Here is a 24,196-nt window from a genome sequence, read left to right on the forward strand (position 1 = left end):
AAAAGAAGGAAAATTACATTTATCGCTTCTTTAGGGCCATGAAGGGCATTCGTTACGTGTAATCGAAATTGGTAAATCAACTTTAACTTGTCAACCGGGGTGAACGCATTAAATCGTCACTTGCATTTCCAATCTGTTAGAAGTAATCATTCTTTTACTTATAAATCTTCGATATTTTAATTATAAATTATGTTTAGTAATATCGTTAAATGTTGTATTTATATTTGGACCAGTTCAAATCAATTTACTTCACGAGAAATTTCACGAAGGTAGAAAATACCTGGTTAACGGATGATTCGGTTAACAAGTTAAGACACACGATTAATCCTTTCCATTTGCAATATCGCAATTATCATAAATTAATTGCTATAAAACGAATGTGACGTTGACGCTGAGAAAAGATACGGAAAGGATTAATCTCATTCTCGCGTTACGAGTTGATCTTCACCTATCAATCGCTACGGAAATATTCGCAACTCACTTCCACGTTTGTGCACGCAAATCTGTTAGCGCGTAACATGGAACATTGAGTGTAGTCACTTATTTATAATAAGCTTAACGTCCAGTGCGAGAGAGCTGTGCTGCCGTCCAGTCTTAAAAATTCGCGTCTATACGTCTTTTGCTGGTAATCTTAATTGGTTAACAACGATTTGGGCGGATTTCGTTCTAAATCATAGAAAACATTCGGTCTAGATATATATGCTTCAATAATGTCGTTTTACAGGTATCGAGAATGTTAACTTTATTAACCCTCTGAAACGTTGATTAGTTTATTTATTCCTTAATCAATTATTTGTCCTTTATAACTAAAAAGTGTATACGTTTTACATGTTCACTGGGGCAATTATGATTAATCTACTTGTAGCCGTTTAGAGTAGTTCCAGGAGGTGAAATAAACTTATTTTTTATTACATATTAAGTATGAAAAAAAACAAGAATTCGTTGAAAAATTGTTTACCTGTGTTTACTTTTTATTTGGATGAATATTAATAAAATATATTCTAAAATACTAAAATATAGATTGTTCCGAACTGATTGGTCGAACCGTTTGAAACACGTTCTTTGAAACAGATGAAGTGTGAAACTTGATTTGTTTTATTTATCCTACGTCATCTCGCTTCAAAGGGTCAACGAACAGAATAAATACGTCATTGTAGAGTCGATGCTAAAGTACGACAAGTAATCAATCAACGTGTTTTAAAAACGCGTTTTACGATAAAAAATGCTTCGGTACTTAAACCGCGATGTTTCACCGCAAGTCTTTCTATTTCGACGTTGTATGAAATTTCAAAGAAAAACTTTCAAAGAATTTCTATTCGTCTTGCGTCTTTTTACATACAATAGAATTGAGCAGCTCGTAGCAAGAACGATCCTTGCCGAATTTTTTTAGTTCTTCCATCGTGTTAATCACGGATACACTCATAGCAATTTCCTAATATGATGAATATTTTATAAAATAAAAAAAAAATTGAAATGTGTTGGACAAAAGTAGAAGATATAGAATATTCTTTCGCTTCTTTGGTAAAAGACAAATATGGACAAGGATCGTTTGTGTTACTTGGCCAATTTTTTTTAACGAATATCGAGAAAAAGCTTGTGTCTTTCAAAGTCAAAGCTTCGATCGCGACATTTTAATGAATAACAATAATACTCTATATTAATAATAATTAATAATAATTAATAATAATATTCTATCTATATGGTCGGTGGAAGAAATAAGGTCGAAATGAGTAACGCGTTCACCAAGAATAATTCATGAACGTGGGAAAGAAACCTTAAGATTAAACAAGGAATATTTACAATATGCGGCTAATCCAGCGGCGATTAAACCTCGTTCGGCATCGACAACATCATCGAGTCTTGCGACAGTTCGTCCATCGATTGTTCCGAGCCTGAAGACAGAGTTGACGGTGTTGCGATAGAGAGTAGACCTTTTCAAAGCAAAACTTTGTTTCGTCCTTGGGTATTGATAAACTCGCGTTATATTCTAATTGTCGAATTTAAGCAGATAATCTTCATCATTACGTTTAACCCTTTGCACTTTGCCCCTTAATTTTATAGTTTGAGAGGAGAAATTAATGTTATTACGATACTTTAAACGATAATTTAGTCTCTATTCTTGGAACTTTCGCTAAAAATCTAATGAAAAATCTTTTACTATTTTCTCAAGAGTATGTCACACAATTCGATTGAAAAATATCGCATTTATCGATTTAATCGAATACTCTGTCAAAACTGCTATACTGAAAGAAAAGCAATAGATTCATGCAACAGATTTCCCACACATGCGAAAATCTCTGATATTCTTACCATGATTATGATAGAGGGATGGCGTTGGGCTTTTGCACGTAGCTGGACTCAGCTGCGGCGGTTGGGGGCCATGATGGTGTTGCTGTTGATGTTGAAACGAATAGGTCAGATGTAAATTGATGTGCCGACTGAAATCGCCTGTGGAAGCGGTAGAATTCGGTGGTGACTGATGAACTGTAACAGCAAACGATGTTTCCTTGATTCTAGACTATGATAATCCTTGCTACTTTTAATATGCTGATCCACATGCGTCATTATTTCAAGGTCACCTATAGGTATTTAACATTAGACATTTGAAAAAGCAGAACCTGTAGATCTGTTTTTCTACTTTACGTACACATATTTGCTTTTGAAAAGGAAAAGTATTGCATCGAAATAATATTCGTATAACGAAATTTGTGAAACCATCGTGAAATTATACAAAAAATATTTCAAAAATATTAACGTGAATCAATCGAAACGAGACATTCGACATATAACTTCGTCCTTTATCGAAATTTATTACTCAAAAATTTCTAACGTTTATTCCCCAAAATATCCAGAATCTTTGATACCTCTTGATCAAATAGTATTGAAATAAATGTAAAATAAGAACGTGGATATAATAAAGAAGCGGACAGAATAACAAAGAAAATAAAATAGAAATGTCGTCTCACTAGACAGCTGTAAATCGGACAGATATCGGTGAAAGAAACAAACGCAAGAAGTACCGTGTTGCCCTTTCATTTTGCCCGTGTGCAGATGCTTCTTCTGCCTTGCCCTAGAATTCTGGAACCAAACCTGCGTAACTCTTTTGCTGAGTCCGGTCACATGCGCTATCCTCTCGAGGTCTTGGCCGTCCGGATTGCTGTCCAGTTGAAAATTCGCTTGGAGAACAGAGAGCTGTTCCTCCGTGAACGTGGTTCTCACTCTCTTCGCCTTGTTACCGCTCTTGTGCCCGCTCTCCGAGTCACCGCCTTCTGCGAAAGTACCAATTAGAGGTGTTCCACCTTTTCTTACGCCACTAAATCTTTCCCTCCGAGTCTGTAGATTTCATTTTGTCATTTTTTTATTCCAACATCGAATAACTTAAACCCTAAGTTTTTTCCAGATTTAACGATATAAAAAGCAGGCGCAAAGAATCTAAAGCCACAAATTTTGATAGTCGCAAAGATTACAATGTACCGAGAATATATCAAACTTATTAAATAAAACGTTATTTTTGAGCGGAAATGACATTCGAATATCAGAATTGTAAATAGCGACTTTATATCTCTGCAATCGTTAAATCGTTTTACGATCGAATTACTTATTTGCTAAACTTAACAAGCGGCGAAAGAAAGAACACGCGACATCCGGCCAGCAATGAACGTGCCAATGTTATAATTATATGCAACGTAGAACACGAAAGGCTTAATTAGAGATATTGTGGTAACGTAATAAAATATCGGCATAGTCTCACCATCGGAAGAAGTGTTGTTGCCTTCGACTACATCCAAGTAGTGAGCTTTGCAAAGCAATCTGGCGTCCAAGAGGGCGAACTGTTCGCCAGTAGAAAGTTGACGAGAACAGGCGTCGCATGCAAAACACGCCAAGTGGTAAACCCTTTCTCTGGCTCTTCTCACCCAATCCCCGGCACCCACGCTTCGACCACACTTCGCACACTTTGCGCCAAAAGTTCTAAACAAAAATAATTTCAGGCAATTTTATTCGTCGTAATCGATGAAATTTGGAGATTTTTAAAAATAAATAAGCATAACGAATATGTAACGATATATAAAAAGTGCAACAATATTTAGACAATGTATAACAAATATATGCAACAAGTTCCTTCGTTTAAAACACATGCCCTATTCATAAATTAAAAATTTTCCACAAGTTTTCTATGGTAAACGTTCAAATATTTTGGCATTAATTTTTAGCGTAAATTTTACACTAGAATCTACAAGATAGCTACAGGTAACTGCTATATTTCAAGTCAAGAAAATCATACGTCTCTTCTTCAGGATCGAACGATCTGAATCTCATGACAATTCCAAACGTTCCCATTCTTTTCCATTAATTTTATCAACGGAGACCGAAAAATATAAGCGAAGAATGCGGAATTTTTCTATGAAAAGAGCCGGGTGACTAACGATGCCATGGCATGCCGGGAAATCCGAAGCAGTCGTAAAGAATTCGCAGGCACGCAGCACGCGGCCACCTGCGGCAATGGCGCCAATAAATTCAACGATGGTAGCTCGCTCCTCGAGGATTTAACTTCGTCCGGCTCTAACGAACGCGTTCGCCGCGAAGTGTAAAGAAAACGTTTCGCGTCAACGATTCTACCTCTGCTCTTCCCGTCTTCGAACATTCAGCAGTCGATAAACCGGCCATCGACGCGCTCTCAACCAGAAAAACACCTAGTCCGATCGTGAATTTCCTGCTATGACTGACCATATAGAGAATTTGAGAATAAAACTATGACATTAATTGATATCATTGTTAATACACGGCGAACGTTTATGCGAATTCGTATCTTTACAAATAGTTTCTACGGTTCAGATGTTAAGGTGCAAGAAACTAATAATATTAGTTTGCTTATTACGTTAATTTGACTTAATTAATATTAGTCTGCATAGTTGACGTTGTTAATAGCTTTCAAATGTCTAAAATAATATTTCGATTGACAATATATCGAATTAGAACATTATACTCTTTTATAAAAGACGGGAAATACGTATACGTAACCTTTCCACTTATGGCTTTCAAATATCGATTTCTAAGTCACAACGCAACACGCGAATCCATAGTTCAAAAATTCCACCACTTCATCGAAACAGACTAAAAACTGCGTATATTTAGCTGAGACACACATTAAAATCTCTATGTTAACGAAATAATTTAAATTTAATCAGGAATTACCATTAGCCGGGCATCGAACATTCCAATAAAACGCGAAATTATCATACGTGAAAGAAGATGAGAGGAGCTCCAAAAATGTCGGCGTACGATTTCACACGGTGCGAGTCGATTATCAATGTGCGCGCATTGCAATGGCCGATGGGAGAAATAATTCGTACTTCGAAGAGCGGCAGAGCACTCGGGAGAACGGTCTTAGATAACGCGTCGCGCACGAACGCGCGTTTACCTGGAACAAGCCAGCCTGTACCGGTCGTCCTGTGACAAATAAATGACTGCAGGACCCCGAAGCGCGAGTTGCAACCTTCAAGAGTATGTTTGCGTGTATGTAAACTCGCGCTGCCGCGCGGGAACACCGTAGTGAAAAAGGATTAATAAATGAGGGGAGACGAAAAAGAGAGAAACGAGAGTTGTGAGATAAGGAGGAAGTTGAGGGAATAGATAGGCAATGAGGGAAGAGGTGTAGATGGTAGAAGCGAAAGGAAGAAAATAGAGTGGCAAAGAGAGAAAAAAGATATTTAGAAAATACTATTTGCTATGCCAGAAATGTTAGAAGGGAAATCGACACTGGAAAATCTTACAATTAGTTCCATTCGACCAATATTTTACACGAACTATTGACACACGATGAAACATTAAACAATAAGCTTGTTGCATATGGCAAAACACTAAAAACAAATGGATGTTAGTGAAAGGCATGTAAGAAGAAACACGAAAAGAATGAAAGAGAAATGAAAAATTTCATTAGAAAGCGTCTTCGGAAGAAAGACTCGAAAGAACAGAAGAAAGTTGAGAGAAGAGAAGTTTCTCTTCCCAGCTCTCATCTTGGAAAGCAATCTTTCATGGTACAGCGTGTTCTATGACATAAGTATATACGTATAAGTACTCTTTTACTCCGACGATCTCTTTCTATAATAGTTTCGATCGAAGAAGGAGCGATATGAAAAAAAAAGCATCCTCTCCGTTTCGTAACCTTTTATTCTTCGTCGACTTATCGATGTATCTCGACATATGAGCTTCTCAAATGTCAAACTGATTGACTTCGCTTTTTATTAATTTCCTGATTTCATTACATAGGTACACGATAAATATTCAATTCTACGCTCCCCTTTCTCCACACCTTCGGTATATATTCGTTTCTCTATACATCCATTCCCGCTCCCAGTTTCACCATACCTCGTCAGTACTTCATACTCTACAAAACAATCAACTCCATTAGCATCGCTGCACTCGGAAGCGTATCGTGCAAATATCTGCTCGCTCTCGCCCGAACCGTCCTCTTAATCCCGCGAGTAACTATGTCCCGCTTGAAACACGCTTATAGTCTCGATATAGTCTAGTCCCATCCGGTATACTACTCGTTACTTTCTCTGTTGGAAATGGGGTGGTGGGGCCACCGGGGTAGTCGCGTGGCCCCATAAGATATCTTCGCGAGGGGGACGAAGGGACTCGCGAACACAGATCGTATAAACAGCTAGGCTGGGATCGGTTGCCGGAGGAACCGGACGAGGAATCGGGATGCACTTTCCGTGTTCATGAATATGATAATGGGCTAATGGCCGCTAGTCGTTGTTTAATTACCGGCCGTGGCGCACACTAGCGACCACACCGGACACACTGGCCGTGAAGAAGCCACCGTCGTGCTGCTGCTTGTCGTTAACCGAGGACGCTCCTCCGGGTTGTTGGCTCACCGATGCACCCATAACACCCACCTCTGCGGCCATTCATCTGGACGTGCGTGCGTGTGTCGTGTTGCATGCTCGTGTCTTGCCGCTACACGGCTACCGTTTACACCGGCCTAGCTTCCAGTGAAAAAGTTTCCTACCTCTTCGCTTGGGTATATGGTATTAGAGAGCTTGAGAGAGGAGTTTCCAGGCGATGTTACCGAACGGAGAAAACGAGCAACACGGGGTGTGAGGATTTCGTTGTCGACATTGCTGCAGTTTCGTTTAAGCGAGGCTTTAGGATAGTATATAAGTGACTGGTTGTGGAAATTGCAAGTATCAGGGGGTGGTTTAGGTATTGAGGTTTAATTAGCGTCTTGGAGGGTTTTAAGCGTGTTTTGATGGGAAATCGAGCGAGCTTAGATCGTGGATTTTGATGTATGGCTAATTCGATTCCTAAAGTTTGTTACTGTTAGATGTTCGATAAGATTTCTTCTATACTAAGAAATAACAATTTATCGAATGTAACGGAAAGTATAAAAGTACAGAGAGTGTATAAAAATCAAGACATTTTAATAGATCAATGCCACCACTCTATTGAACATAATCCCTTTAACACACCCAATATCTTTCCTAATCACACATTTCATTCAAAACAGCATAGCTTTCGATGCATATTACACGATAATAAGCTATTGAATACAAATCATTCGATACAAATCATTGTAATCGTATGTACTTGAACTAAAACCTTTCTTTTGATCTTTTTAAAAGCTATAAGTCTGTAAATACATATAACGTCTGGTCGACTCTACAATACCTGTAACAACTCATAGCGATTTAATAGGAAAGAAGAAGAATGTACATTTGTAATGCATAATCGTAAATTCTGAATCTCACACAGATACTCAAGCGACAAAAAAGAATCCGTTTTAATCCTATTGTCTCTTAGCGAAGCACTAATTTATCCTGCTTGCAAGAACAACTTTCTCGTTTCGCCCACGTCAATCTCTAGGAAGGATTTGAATTTTGAGCAAGCGATTGTCAGTTTTCTTTTATCATAACCGATGCAGATCCTATCCTCAGAGAGCCGGCAAGATGAATTCCGAAAACAACGAAAATTAATCCTCCAGGGAAGCTTCTTATAAAATCACCAATCTCATTGTTTCCTGTTCGTCGAGGATTAATCTCTATCATCTTGAAATGATCTGTATTTTGTATGATTGATGACGATTAACTTGTAAATTATGTAAGTATAAAAAAAGAATTTGTCGTTTGAAAAATGTTATTAAAACTAGAAGTACGTATCGAATTTGTTAACACGTGTTTCGATTTTCTTTCCTTTTACGATTACTCGAAACACGTGCTTACATCGATTACAAAAATTAAAGGTTTTGTAACGTCTAATGTAATTTGTATGCCAACATTCTTCCGAGTTATATCAAATACTTTGATTGTTCTTTTTTTTCAATTCCTCTTAGGAACACTCCAACAATGCCTAATCATATTGATATAAATAAATGTAAATAATTTTGTGATGAAGTACACTTCTAGTTTCTTTGATACCCAAGTCAGATATATAAAAGTCGGTAGGTGTATGTAGACTTTCGTGACTGAGTGTACACACACCTATACCTACACCCATTCCAATCGAAAATACCAAGGATCGCGTCAATGGAGTATTAATTAGGTCACATTGTATCAACACTTCAATCACGAATTGAACGAAGGTTTGGTGAAGCGGTGTCCTCGATTCTCGAGGTATCCACGGTATAGTTTTCGATCATTTATCACGGCGAGCCGAGCGTAAATCGAAATAGTGGCTTCGTTTCTTTCCGAGTCGGTTGTCGACGTGTCTACGGGTCGTGGATCCTGTCGACCGGGTCATCGTAAGCCAGCATTACGAGGCGAAAAACGTCAGTCGAAAAAATTACGCGGCAGATTCCTCAGGACCTCCCGCATATACACGACTTTGACCCTCAAAAAGACAGCCACGCCACGAAAAAATCCTGCAACTGTGTTCACAGAGAATGCCGACTCTATGTTGCTAAACTTTTCATAATTTTTTATTTTATTACTAGAATTTCTAACATCTGTAGGCTAAACAAGAGTATACATCGTAGGTATCTTGTTAACACTTTGACTGCCACGTCGAAATCACATGTTTCGCTTAGGACGCCACGGGAGTATTTTTATTATTCAAAGCACATAATGGCAAAATAATAATAAATTGATGATATAAGACAACATTCTTCCTCAATGGACCGTTTATCTTATTGGTGGTCACGGGTGACCACCACGGCGTCTTGGTAACAGTTGATAGCGACATATTATAATAAGGCTTCGTTTATTTCAACAAACCATTCGCATTCGTTATTTCGTCGCAAGCAAAACGTCCAGAATATATTGTTGAAACGTGTAGAAGATATTAGTAAACGGTATTTACTCATTCTATATATAATAGTAAGGTATGTGCACATTTCTAACTTCAATTATATGATAATAAAACAGCATTTACGATTATTTTCTAAGCTGTGTTTATAATAATATTCGTTGATTACCCGTCAAAGATATGGATGCAAACACAGTGTACCGTTAGTTGCAAGACTTGTTCTCATTTTTTTTTATTAATGTTCTAATAAAAATGTTTAATTGTTCAATGGAGCACTTTTTATTTCAAAGTATCTTCTATTTATCGGTTATATTCAAAATGCCCTAACTGTCAACTTTCATTCAATTTTTACAATTGTAAGAAGTTCAAGCGCTCCGATCACCAATTACTACCGTGGCGTCACAGGAGAAACCGTGGCAGTCAAAGTGTTAAAGAATAATAATTATGCTCATTATTCCGCGAGAGTCGAGTTGCGAGTTTAATGCAATTTTCAAAACTTTGAAACATTAAATCGATGCACAATAAAATTCGTTTCGACAAGTTCGCGGTCCAAGTAATTATAGAAACACATCAGATTCGAAATCGAAAGAAATGACTGTACAGTAGAGTACAGTAGTACCATAGCATAATACACAATGAATTCACTTTATTCTTTTTCATTTTCTTTCTTCTGAGGATTACATTGATTTCCGCGTTCGATAATATAGACAGCGATACCGGTCGCTCGTCACGATCGGATATCACGATACGTGATTTTAGACAGGCTGGTGCAACAGCCAGATGACCGAACTAAAGTTGATTGACAGTTGGATAAACACGTTGGAAAGTGTTCGACTCGAATTCTTCGCCTACAATCGACCAGTCACTGCAAGCTTCTTTTCGTCCCTTGGTCATCCTTCCTACGAAAATATCCGAAACAAACAGCTTTCGATCAGTCATTATCCGATTCCGCAACAAGGCAATGTATGTCGAACAACGTATCTTTACGTTGTATAAGTAAATAGAGGAGGTAGTTGAATTTTTGTAAGATGAAACTATACGCCCCAGTTTTCAAGAAATGTAAACAAAATTTCCTTTCATAATTCTCCATGTTTTTTCTTAAATTGTATAAAGTTGTCATTATCTTATAACTAGTGCAAAATTTCAACAAAAGTTTCTGACGGCGAATAATACAAACTCAATGATTTATATTGAATCGATAAATCTGTAAGATTCTAAAATTTCTCTAGAGAAAGTAACAGAAAGTATGATCGATATTTCAATTCCAACGAAAATTTCCAGTCGTATAGCCTATAATAAAAATTCAACGATTTATAAACAGTGGAAGATTAATAAATTCCTGTGAGTTTCATTCCGTTGCATTCAGTAATGTAACAACTTAATTCGTAGCCGATAAAACAGATATTTACCATACAACACAGTTAATTTATAGAAATGTTAACATTGATTTACAATCACCAATCGATCGATCGAAGAGTCACTTATGGATTGTCACGAAGGCAATACTCTAGTTCGTTCGTGCGGGTCGATTAAGAGGTTTCCAACGAATTGTTATTTATTGCATTGATAATGAAAACATGGCACGCCACTCTTTTACCACGGTTTATTATTCTATCGATAGATCAACACACATTTGAATATTACACATAACAACCAGGTTTGCCTTCTCGTTGCTTGTTATCGCAATAATTGAATCTCTTTCGACCACTAAATTGCGGCTACAAGGAAACGTAGATCTTTGACGACGCAATGGCAATTACGAGTTCTGTTGATCTCGATTTATGCTTCGCGGTATGTCTCGTTTTACTTCTACAGTAGCTATATACGCTAAAGCATTGCAGTTTCCCTTGATAAACTCCGTTATCTTTATTATTCGATCTTTGATTGAGCGCATTTTTAATTTAAGCTTTCTCGTTGAACGTGTAACAGAATTTTTGTTTCAGTATCATAGTATGCAGATATACGTATGAGAATATTTCTGGCTACTGATATTATTTGTAACCTGTCACTTCTACGTAACGTTACATTTTTCTGAAATCTTATAAATAAATTTACTTGTCCACGAAAGTTCTTGTACGCTTCATAAAAAAGCCATTTTTAGTAAAAGTAAAATTCTATAAAATTTCGTTGCAAAGATGACGTAAATATTCTATACCAAGACGATTGAAAGCCATTTATCATCGTTTTATATAGAAATTATTATTGATTTATCAAATGATAAATAGATATGCTATTACGTATCGTTACATATGTTTCATTTAACTAATAGCTTTTTTATGTAAACAAATTAAATTAATGTTCTCGGATATTGAAGGAAACTGACAATTTCTTTGATCTGTATGTGACCAAACGAAATTTAACATCAGAAAAATGATTGTTCTATTATGCGAATATTAGGAGACATATTAGTTTGCATATAGGAGGCTCTAATACCTACTAACAATGGAGATTTATTTATAAACTTACAGAGCGTAGTCATGCCTGCAGTAGAGTCTCATGCCCTTCAAGAAGCAGGAATGCTGATCATGTAGCGGCCTGGCACAAGCACAGCACCTCAAGCACCTCGAGTGCCAAGTTCGACCGCCGACGCAAAGAACAGTGCGCTCGCGGACGCGTTCTCCGCATCCGCCGCACTCCATCACGCTTGGCGACATTTCCGGCCCTATCAACCCGCCGGCATTTTCGGTTGTAGCAAGATTCGGACCGGTACCTTCGCATACGCCATCGCTCGTCATATCTTCTATCTCCGTCTGTAATGTCATTGAAGCAAGCGTGAGAAAAACACGGAAACGTTGATCCTTAACCATCGCGAACGAAAGCTGTAACGTAAAGAGAGCTGTACGTGTACAATTACGCTATTTAAAAAAATCAGAGTATCTACTAAAAGTATACAAAATAGAACGTAATAATACATGACAATTCAAATATAAAATATTTTTAACAAAGAAAACAAAAAAACAAGAAAAAGAAAATCAGAAAATTCTCGAGCGCGAAAGTGTACGCACGTTTGAGAAGGTAGGAAAGGATTTGCGAATAGCAGGCATAGTAAACTGCATCGAAACAGATTGATCGAAACACACACATCCATCAAGTGTGTCATAGGTTTCGTGACAAAAACATCCGATAGTTTGTTTGTTGAATTCTGCATGGGATAGCGTGGCACAATACCGTTCACGGGAAAACTAGCAGGGGAACGTTGACTTCGTTATGGCATTACTAATCTTTTTTCTGCGTATCGAACAATCGTGCGAAGACTGGCCCAGCTTCGTAAGTACTTGTATTAGGTCGTCCGAACAGTTTCTTCCGTTTTATAAGGAAATAATGGATGCACAATGTTTTTCGTTTTATATTATTTTATCAAATTACGTATGATCCATTTTGTTCTATCAAGGTATCAAAGATCACAACGTTTAACAGATTAGGTTTCATGTTTGTATAAAGATACGTCGTTGTAAAAGACGTGTAAAAGAAAGACACTTTTCGGACAATCTAGTACATTGTTATAAAACAGCTGCTTAAATATTAGGTTGTTTAGAAAATTCGTAGCGTTAAAGAAAATTTAATTAGAATCACACATTTTGCAATTTATATTTTGCCAATCTCTCTTACAAAGAACCATTCCCACATTTTCCATTAACCCTTTCGATCCATGTCGTATCGAGGGACATGTGCGTCCTAGTGAAAGTTTCTAGTATTTATTATGTAAATTATTATGTTTCATTATCTGATGTAAATTCGTAATAGAAACGCTGCGAACAGCTGAAGCGTAGATCCATCGAGAAACTTTTTCGCATTCCGCCTTGAAGAGCCGCGTGCGTGATGTACATCAACGTATCACCGAAGTCTCCGCTAATTCTCCGTTTACAAACTCTCATACAGCTTCGTTCAGCAGCTGGTCAAGCGAAAAGGGCACCCTGCAGGGAAGCGTTACACCGTTGCCAACATAACCACGGATCTGCGGAAGGTAGCACGAACCCTCTGCTTCAAAGTCGACGTTCCCTTTCAATATAGTGACACGTATGCCCTCGCGTACAGATTCGTATTGTGTCGTACACGCAAGTCCTGCGAGCACCGGTGTAATATATGTGGCCAGCCCACTCCGTAACATCCCCATGATGGTTCTATGGGGGTTGGAATACTCCAATGGGATGCTTAAATGGGCAACCGTGGCGTCCAGCCGCCTTCCGTCATTGTGTCGGCGGTCTTGTTACGACGACTCGTGTCGGATTCACGATTCGATCGAGCTACAGGAAGCTACGAGCTAAATGATTTCTGAACGAGCGGGGCGTGCCGAGTAAATAAACTTTCGTAAGGAACGATGGAGGGGTTGCTTGTGTGTTTATTTTCTGGTCTTTTATACTGTACATCACTTGGAAGTACATGTTTTGGGAAAGATCGGTTTGTTCGTTGGATTGCAATTTGTCCACTCTGTACTTACTTGCATAATCTAAAACAATGGCCGCACGATCTAGCCCACGCATTTTAGCAACATTAGAAATTTGCGTTAAACATAAACTTGATCGCAAGTCGCTCGTTAATCTTCCGGCTTTAGGCCTTTTCTTCCGTCGTAATAAATCCGTGGTTAAAATATCGCCGGCTATATCGTTTCGACTGGTTCATTCGTGTGTCACGACTTCTACACCCACAAGTTAGCGGTTGGCCCAGCAGAGAGAGAGTTATAGGTGACAATAACGAGCCGCGGTTGCATGCGAGGCGGGATCGTAAAACGGAGGATTAGACTCTTTTCGGGCTATTAGCCTAATATATGCTTCGCGATATCAAAAAGCATGCGAATCTCCTAGCTGAACTCAAACGCGGCGATTCAAAGAAACGAAAGACGAGATTCATAGAGATGCAACATTCTTAAATTGAACTTCGAGTTTTGTAGAGGACAACTAAACTATGTATCTACGTTGTTGTATATTCTAGAACACTATTACATAGTCTTCGATAATGAAACAATGAGAAAATATCGTGTATTTCGATATAATTGATTAGAATTATTCGATTATAAGATGGTTATGTAGTTTGATAAAAATTATACAATTATTTTACGAGACTCGAGACTTTACTTAATTATTATTAATTATTAGAAAAAGATTTATATTATCTTTAGAAAAAGATTAATCTGTTTTATAAATTTTAGCAACTACATATAGCGCCAAATCAAAAAGTCGAATTATCTTTCATAGAAGAGAGATTAATACTAATTTTATAAACCCTGTTCTCTATGTCTTCTGTCTCCAGAATACTATCAATACTTCCACGCCGGTACACATACATACACACGTATTCCAGATCCTTACACAGTTAGAACGTGCGAACATTTGGTTGGTTATGGTTGGTGGTTAACCATACGTCACAACTGGTTCCACAATGGTGGCGTATGGGAGTTACATAATGCCATTGTAATGTAATACCTGCAAGCCTCGTAGGTGCTGCTTCTATACCTATATAACACCTAACGCTTGAGAGAACACGCGTGTTGTAAGGTTCCGCATGCGGTACCCATCATGGAGACGCGTTCTCGTCACATAGGACCAGCCCCATGAGTTATGGTGAACCGGCATACCCTCCTATTTGTACCTAACCCCGGACTCTTCCGAATCCTGCTTTCTGCGGTCGCACGGCCTGTCAGGGGCGTGATTTTCGGAGTTTATTATGAGAATGATACTTCAGAACCCGGTCTTCCTACAAGGGGACGGAAGTTCACTGATCGTCGTTCTTTAAATTTCAATTTTTTTCTCTTTTCGTCGTTTCTACGTAGGTTCGTTTTTCTTTTTTCTTTGTTTCTTTTTCTTTTATTAGGAAGCGTATGAAACAATATAATAGGAGGGAGAGCCACAGACATTTTGAAAATGAACGAATCTTCTCTAGAAACGCACAAGTTATGATTTCAAATGATAACGTGTCACTAAACATTTTTAAATATCTAGTTGTAATTGTAATTGTCTTTTGGACACCGACAATATATTGAATCAGGTTCTATTTAATTAATATCGTTTAAGCGAAAATAATGTCAGAAGAAACACGAATTTGCCCGATGGAATAGAAAGCTCGTAAGTAGACTGCGAATTTTTACGCAAATTCATATTTTCATGGATACGGTTAAAAAAATAGAATTTAGGAATTTTAGCAGAAAATTGATTTACCTGTTAACCTTTTGCACTCTTATGTCGAGTGTGATTCGACATCAGTTTTTATCTCAGGAGCTCCTTTGTCGAGTCCCACTCGACATTCTTTCAGTCCCACCTTTTTTTTGTGAAACGTGCTAAAGAAAACCAAGATCGCATCCTGGAAATTGTTTCAAGATATATCATACACTTAAAAATTACAAAATACACAATAATGTGAATAAAACTAGTATTTAAGTAAATTTAGTTCTTCCTTTATTTATTTAAATTGTCTTAAATTTTAGTTAAAGTAAGTTTCAAATAAAACACTTAAAAGCGTTGGGAGCTGCTGGTAACGAAATTGAATTAAAATTCCGAGTGCAAAGGGTTAGATATTATACAGAGTGCAATACTATGGATATTTTTATGTCTATATCTTTCAAACAACGATCAAACTCGTTGCTGATCTAAATAATCTAAAACTGCATGCTTCCCCACATCCTCCTTATACAATTCTTTCCTGTCTACGACTAAAAACGTCAAGGTATCTCGCATAATCCGATCTACAGACTTAAACGAAGAGTAATCCCGCTTGACTTGCCTTATTGCCTTATTTACACAAAGGTAGATCGGTGAACGGTTTCGCAGTGTGGCATCGTACACCGGGTTTGTACACGCCTCTATTCAGAATAGCCATGAGGCCCCATTCTTGCCTCTCGAGTGGTTTCGCTTTCGGTCCCCTTGTCGACGACGAGGCACACCACCGGGGTATGACTTTCAAACTTGAAAGCCTGTCGACGGGAGGTCCTATGGGGGTCCCAGTATGCGCTTTCCTACGGTATTCGCGGCTTCGTGTCACTTTCGGTACCGCGACACGGTGTCCATTGAAATCGATACTTCTTCGTTTCCCTTCGACCGCTTGTCTCCCGCCAATGTCACTCGAGGTGGGTACGAGGTAATAACGATAATACTCGTCCCCGATGCCAACAATGAAATTCTCTAGAGACCTTTTTTATTAATATTTCTTTTTATTTTCTTTAATCGAGTAGATGCATAATCGATGATAGAATTTTTGGTAAATTTCCGTTTTTGGACGCATTACAATATTTTAGGCAACAATTTTTTAACTTGGTTTCGTAAAGATCGTCGAAATTTGCGAAATTTGAATCGCGAATATAAACGACTTTCATAAATAATCTCGGTATAAAATCTTAAAAGGTATAAAGTCTCAGTCATGTTGCAACGAATATGACTACTGTTATAACGAATAAATAAATGAAAGGTAGAAAGCGAACAAATACGTTTTAATCGAACTGTACATGATTCCATTAATTATGTGTCTATATTGCGCTATAACTTGAGGAAGAAACGAAACACGATTTCTCCATAATAGTATTTTCAGATCAACTTTTATTACAAAGCAGTAAATATATTGATTTTCACTAAGAGACCGTCTACTACGCGTGTTCAATATCGACAAATTATCTGCGAGCCGTTAATTAACCTCGCACCTACACCGCCTTCCACTTGAATTTCTCACCTGCAAGGCTATGCAAGTTCGTGATTAAGTATATGAACTTTAAACGTACGTGTAACACTTATATCGCTATACTCGTGTGTATAGTCACACGTGCCAGCTATGCCTACGACCCTATTTTCTATATTCATTTCCTTTACTTACTTACGTAGATCGTTTAATTCGTTTCGTGTGAAACTTTTATTTCTCCTAGTTGAATAATTATCCAATGACTGGGATAATTTGTCTTTCCATTTAATTTATGCGTTTGAGAAACTTATAAGCAAATTGAAGGTGTGTATGCAATTAATGGGAAATTAATAATTGAAAAAATTAGCACAATAAAATGTGCGGAATAATTCAAGGTATAGTACCAATGGAAAATCTAGAATACGCGACTATATTTACAACGAAACAGTTGTTACGTTAATTTTTAATAAATAGCTAACATTCTCATGATAAAATTCAATCTGAACTTCAAGTTAATTTTCGAATCTTAGAAAAAGACACAATCGTCTATACCTGCCTACCTTTCCCTCTCTAGAAATCCTACTAAGAATTAGGATCACTTAACCTAATCACAGCAACCATCAAATTAAGATCAAACTCTCAATACGTTACAACTCCTTCAAACTCCAAGAGCCATGTCTTTTCCATTCAATCGAACGCAAAGAAGAAAGGAAGAAAAAGAAGAAATATCTCGATGAAGAAGAGGAGAAGCAAAGACTTCCTGGTGCGAATAAGAACGATCGCCGTTCCCTTGATCCCGAGGGGCCTTTCGTTCGTTTTCTCTCGCATCCTCCGCAACCCAGGTGACAAGTTGACAAAGTGGCCCACTACGGGCATCCTTCTTTCGGCTGGCTCTTTCAGACGATACTCTACCGCTCGAAATAAAACGAGACAAACAACAATAAAGAAAGAGAAAGAAGAAAGAGAGAGAGAGAGAGAGAGAGAGAGAAAGAGAGTGTGAGTGAGGGGGAGGGGGAGGAGGGGACAAGAAAAAGGATGTTCCACTGAAAATAATGCTTGCCGGGTTTTTGTGTGTTTCCAGCGGCTTTTCGAGTGGTATCCAAGGGCACGAGCCTCTACACGCCTTCGTAGAAAAGTCCTCCCCACCATAAAGATACTGTGGTCTATGGGGTGAAACGATCCCCCGCAGGTACAATGGATCTTCTATAGAAGCCACTCGAAATCTATTTAAATCGCCATCCGATTTTTCGTTTTCACGCGACACAATATAATACGTCCACTTTTCATGATTTTTGTCAGTTTTTCATTCCTATTCTAGTGGATGTATAGCACGGCTGTGAGTGGATGTGGCGGATCGAACCACGGGCAGCAGATTCGTTTCGCGATTACCTCGAGTCATTTACTACGTAATGACGAAGAAACCGACCGCAGGAGAGAGTCCTGTTGGTATGTACATTCGGGAGCCCACCATAGTGAGACAGTGAGAAGATTTTAATTAGCGGGGTGATAGCAGTTTTGTAAATGGTACTGTAATATTATATATATATCTTACGAAGGTGTCATTTATTTTACGTTTGTGAATCCAATAAGATGATAACTTTTTGCTTTTTTAAATGGGTCATAAGTTATGGCGTAAGAAATATGCTGCGAGTTACTTAAATGAACATTGTGTAAGATAATATCGTTACGTATATACGGCTTTAACCGTAGATCGAAATTGGCGAAAGAAGAGATTTTGTTTTATCGTTAATGTAAGTACTACATTCGAAGTTTTTAACTTTATTTTTATTATTTTACGTTCGCTATTTAATACCTATAAATACAATCTTGATTACAGGATTTCTTTCGAATTATGTGCAGACTGTGCAAACATTGTATTTTTAAATTTCCTATAAAATCTGCAGTCTAATTATAATTCTAGAATCTTAAGTTCATATCTATGATTTTATACGAGTTTCCTATACTTTGTTATTGGTATGTGTATAAGCGAAATGTGGCGGTTATGCTAATAGGGGGAACAATTTTGTTTCGCTACGGTCGCGCGAAGAAATGTCGGCGCGTCGATGACAAAGTGTGTATTCCGCGAATTAAGAGAAAAAAATCGATATGAGAAATAGGGGCGATAATATATCGCGATAGTTGTAGAAGCAAAACGAATCGAGCCACACTTCTGGCACTCTATTAATAAAATGCAAACATATGTTAATGTGACGCGTTTCCTTGGCCATGTCGAATCAATTTATTACCCCGATCCGCAGTTCTCCATGCCGATTCCTTTTACTTCATCCTTCCTTTTTTCTCTCTTTCTTTTGACTTCGACGAGTACGTTGAGCGTGCGAAATATGGCTGGTCACTTCTTATTTTCATAGAACACGTTTCCAACAATCGATTTATATAAGATTGTTTTAATTTTATCTTCTTTCGCTAGAGATTTATTTTTCAGAAAAATACAAATTTACATAAACATTCGCTATCTGATTATAAACATCTCCTGTTAAAGTTTCATACTACGCAGTACCGTTGGTAGTTCATCAAACGGTAATGGATTCTAACTGTACATTTCTCTATAATCAACAATTTTATTCTCCTAAGATTAATGCACCTTCCTGCATAATACACTTCTAACATTCTAATAGTCACGAGTTCATTGTTCACGCTATCATATTATTCTAATGCATTTTTGGATCTATATATCGAAAGCTTAAAGTAATCTCTAATACGTTTACGTTACGATCGTAGGAATGTGATAAGTACTCAACGAAACTATATAACACCTTATTATCGTATAGCAAATTTATAATAATTATCGGTGAAATAAGATAAGCTCGGTGAAAATCTCCAAAGTATTTTCACTTTTGATTTATGATATCTTCATCGTGATTTATGATACTATTTTATGTTCCTAATTATATATACTTAACGGCTAAGTACCTATCTTTTCTGGCAACATCTGCTCATTTTTCTTCATATATTGTCACTGATGAATAGCACAAAATTCATGTAAATGAAACTATAGGCAACGTGGGCAAGAAAAATGTTTAATAAATTTGCGAATTAGGAAATTTACGAATGTATTAACAGTTACGGATGACATCGTCGAATGTTTATAAATGTTTATATCCAAAGGATATTAAAATAAAATTAATACTAAAATAATCAATTTCGATAAATATACCTACTTAAATATAGGTAGATACTGCCTATATGGATAATTATAATTGATTAAATAAAGTAGATTGTATTATGGGGATAAATACATAATGAGATATATCGTTTTTACATATCATATTTAAATCACAATAAAAGTAAAAAATGATTTTAACAAAATTATGATCATGATGTTCATAGTTGCAAAAAAGAGAGGAAACTAAGATCCGCTACTTTGACAGATTTCAGTCAAACAGATGCTAAGATAAAATTAAAGAATACCGAAATACTGTTACATCGACATGATGGTCTTTCGAATCAGTTAAATAAGAAAATATTAAATGTTTAATGGTTAGTAAAAACATACTTGGCATTCTAGATAGTGGCGAAATACCCGTTAAGTGAATCGGATCGATAAACTAGAATTAACGGTGAAGACTTCAAAAGATCAAGCAAGATTAATGACGAAAAGAAGTACGTGGATCTAACTGGTGTCCTTCGTAAAACGGATCATCCGGAGTTACGATCTATGGGATCGGAGACACGTCGCAATGATGTTGACTTCCAAGTCTTCTACCAATATTTGTTCGAATTTTACGATTTCAAATATCTATTTAGAACGCTTTATCTCAGAAGTGTAAAATTTACGCTTACATTCGACTTAACAAACCGTAAATTATTTAGCGAAAAAGGATAAAAACTGTAATAAGGCAATTTGTGTCTATTCGCAAAATGCCTAACTAATAAACCAACAAGTAACAAGTTAATGTTTCTTCCACTTTTATTTCTATCTTCTCAGTGGATCTCGTTTCGCAGTACACATATTAACATTGATAATGCACCACAGCAATTTATACACTGCACAATATGTTTTAAAAATCTGGTAAACTACATGTATAGTATAACAATGTCAGAAGTATACGAGGAAATGCTGTCTAATCATAGAAACCAGAAAGCAAACGCGCGACATAACCGGAAATTGCAACGAGCAAAATCACAGCTATATTTAACAATAAAATATAGTATAAACGTATTAACAATCGTGGACGCAACAAAACAGAAGCATGCTATTGAAAATTATCTACAATGGACATGTTCATTAAGCGCTTCTTCTACCCGGAACAGATTAGCCGCATCGTAAAATAATATATACTTACAAATCTCCAACCACAATTCTTCTAATTACCGTGAGTGATACATACGACTACCGAAAATCGGAAAAAAAGAGAAATTATAAAGCGCATAAAAATATCGTGGCGGAACGAATGCGACGTATGATTCGTTAAAGAACAGCCGTGGCTCATTTGCTAGTGAATATCTATAAAGTATACCTACGCAGACACGGGGCGAAATCGTAAATACCTGTAAGATCAGATCTGAGAGACGAGGCACATCCCACGCGAAGGGCAGTACACGAGCTGTTATACGAAAGGACCTTTCAAGATGGTACTGTGAGTACGTGTGTGGTCCAGTAAATTGTCGGCGTAAGGCGCAAAATGGCGCATCAGCCTGATCCGAAGTTATATGGCTTCGTTTTTAGAGGACGAAAGGTACCAACGAAGCGTACGAGCCGCGACAGTAAACGATACAGAAAGGACGCGCACGTGGTTATTTGCTTAAATGCCCGTGACACCGCGACCTGTTCCTACAAATCGTGACATTGGACGATCGTGCAAGACGTGTTTTTACGTTCAGATCGTTCTTTTGCACCGATCTTTTTAAGGAGTTATTTTCACATTTATGCATTTATCCATTTAGATTGACTGTATACGGGAAAATTAAGGGTACAGAAGTTTTCTCACAAATCTAGAAGCGTTGGTCTTGAAAGGGTTTAACAGTTGCTTAACCCTCAATTAGGGTTATTAAATAGATACATTATTACCAAAACGTGGATCACTTAGAGATCTCGATATGTAGGTGAACATAATCTTTTTGCTATTCGTCGATAGATTTTACCGGTGCTTTCTTTGTATGCACGATTAGTAATTATGGTTAAATAACTACAAAAGAATAAACAAGTGATAACGATAGAAATATTAACAAATATCGGCAAAAAACGTCAATCATTTGCTTGCCAAGATTAACGTTTAGATATAAACTCTTAAACGTCTTATGATGAATCTGATCTCGGCTACCCGCGTGCACATTACGTTGTTTCTACAAGTTATTCAGTCTTCTGTTTATTTTATTAATTTCTTCGTTGGCTCTATCTTACCTTAGGGTTACTCGAATCATTTTTTAGTTTCTGATATTTCCTCTTGCTGAACCTAAAACGATGTTTTCTCATTCTTTCGTTATTAGTCAAAGATCGATGGCATCTCATAACGTACAAGTTTGATTGTTCTGTACAAAGCTCAAGATTGAATTTTATGATGTTGAAGATTAGATGATTCAAATAATCCTATCTTATTACATACACGCATAAATATACTTGTCTATTATCGCTTAACATTCAATTTTCAATGTCTCCGCGATTCTAAACTTGTGATTCGAGCATCGACACGCATCAATGCACCGGTGATAACGCAGAAAGCGCATCGAGTATGTATGTATTAGAATAGACCGCTTGTATTCGATTCAACGATACTTAACATACACTGAGAGATAGCAGCAGTGACACACGATCGACATCGCGACAAGACAATCGCGCCAACCGATCGACCGTAATCCGCTACCTCTATTTCGTTTATTCCTATATATGTAGCTACGTACATATATTTAGCATGTAGTTGCTTCAGCTTGAGACGACCGCGCCTTGCGACACGACGGATGCAAAGTTATGGTTGGTCGCTTGATCCGGCTCGAGGATTCCCCGCCATCCGTTCACACCGTTTCTTTCTTTTTCTTTTTCTCTACCTGGTGTTACTGTCCACCAACGCTCATCAACCTCATCAGACCGCGACGAATCTAAGAATTTTATGGCTGGGGTAAATCACGCGCAAGTGGGAGCTTTTCATTGTAACCTCTCGCTGTGAATTTTTTTTTTTTTATTGTTTTCTATTTTATCTTCTTTATCATATCTTACGCAAATAACTTTTAACCAATTACAAGTTCCTTTCTATAAGCAGCCTCCGCGCACTAACGACAATTTTGTCGTCCACGAAAAGGCCATTTGTTCGTACGAACGTTGCCACATTCGATGACGTGACTGCAGAACCACTCTTTTATCTAGCAACATGTAGCAACTGGATAATCACTGATCTGTTTTCTTGCTGTCGTCAGTCTTATAAAAGTAATAAACACGCGTGCACTAGCGACAGAACTGTTTCTCCAGTAGCATATATGTATGGCGAAACTAATGACGAAAACAAACAGCTCTATTGCTACGTACACGCACAGCAACAAAATCGTTTCGCTGTTTAGTAGCGAAACTGTTACGCGAAAAATCGACGCTATTGCGCGGGGCCTCTAATAAATGAAATCATTAAAAAATAAGTCTACAATAAACTAAAAACATTCTATAGTAACTTCTACTACAAGATTATTAAAAAATAATCCGTATATACTGAAACCCACTTTCAAATATTTCTTATCCCAAAAATACCCGCTTAATATTCACATATTCTTATAACCGCTTCTCTAAATCGATACATAAGTAAGAACCAAAACACTAAAAGCTCTACTCCTAACATTTTCCAACCACTTACTGATCTACTCATATAACAGATAACATTATTAAAAAATACTTCGCATTAAAGCCTGCCAATCGAACCTTCTTGCACCCCCAAAAACCACCTTTACAACATCTTTTATCTCAAAAATACCTCTTAGCATTCACATACCTTCATAACTGCCTCTTCAAACGGATCCAGACACTTCCACGATCTTGTACACCTCCGATCCCTCCTCAGATAATAATCGATCACAGGGGCGTAATCCGCGATCCCAAAGGCATCGCGCAGCACGACACGAGAGGTAAACGCGTTCACGCGACGCGCAAGCAAGCGACAGCTACGCCCGAGGAGCGCAGCATGGCCCGAGACTCGATGCGCTCGACGTATAATAACGTAATTCCCGGCCAAGCTACGCTACACGGTCGCGGCTCTGCACGACCCGCTGCGAGGTATCGTATCACTAAAAACGTGGGCGTGGCCTCGGCGTCCCGTAGGCACGGTCGCTACGCCGTATCTCATTGGTGGAGTCGCGACCCGCCCAGCGACACGAAAGTGTACTACCACGAGGCGCACACGAGCGCATCATTTCT

The 24,196-nt window shown here is 37.7% G+C and overlaps 1 protein-coding gene across 1 annotated transcript; it reads right to left on the minus strand.

Annotated features, from left to right (window-relative positions):
* Window positions 1-1,674: 1,674 nt before the first annotated feature.
* Window positions 1,675-23,929, minus strand: LOC122573224 (LIM/homeobox protein Awh-like). Its single transcript, XM_043739317.1, has 6 exons — window positions 23,775-23,929; window positions 11,713-11,996; window positions 3,752-3,969; window positions 3,021-3,269; window positions 2,311-2,484; window positions 1,675-1,892 (listed from the first exon to the last, which is right to left on the minus strand). The coding sequence occupies exons 1-6, from the start codon at window positions 23,778-23,780 to the stop codon at window positions 1,825-1,827; spliced, it is 999 nt and encodes a 332-aa protein (XP_043595252.1). The 5' UTR covers window positions 23,781-23,929; the 3' UTR covers window positions 1,675-1,824.
* Between the last annotated feature and the right edge of the window lie 267 nt (window positions 23,930-24,196).

This window comes from Bombus pyrosoma, linkage group LG11 (assembly GCF_014825855.1).
Source record: "Bombus pyrosoma isolate SC7728 linkage group LG11, ASM1482585v1, whole genome shotgun sequence".
Taxonomy (NCBI): Eukaryota; Metazoa; Arthropoda; class Insecta; order Hymenoptera; family Apidae; genus Bombus; species Bombus pyrosoma.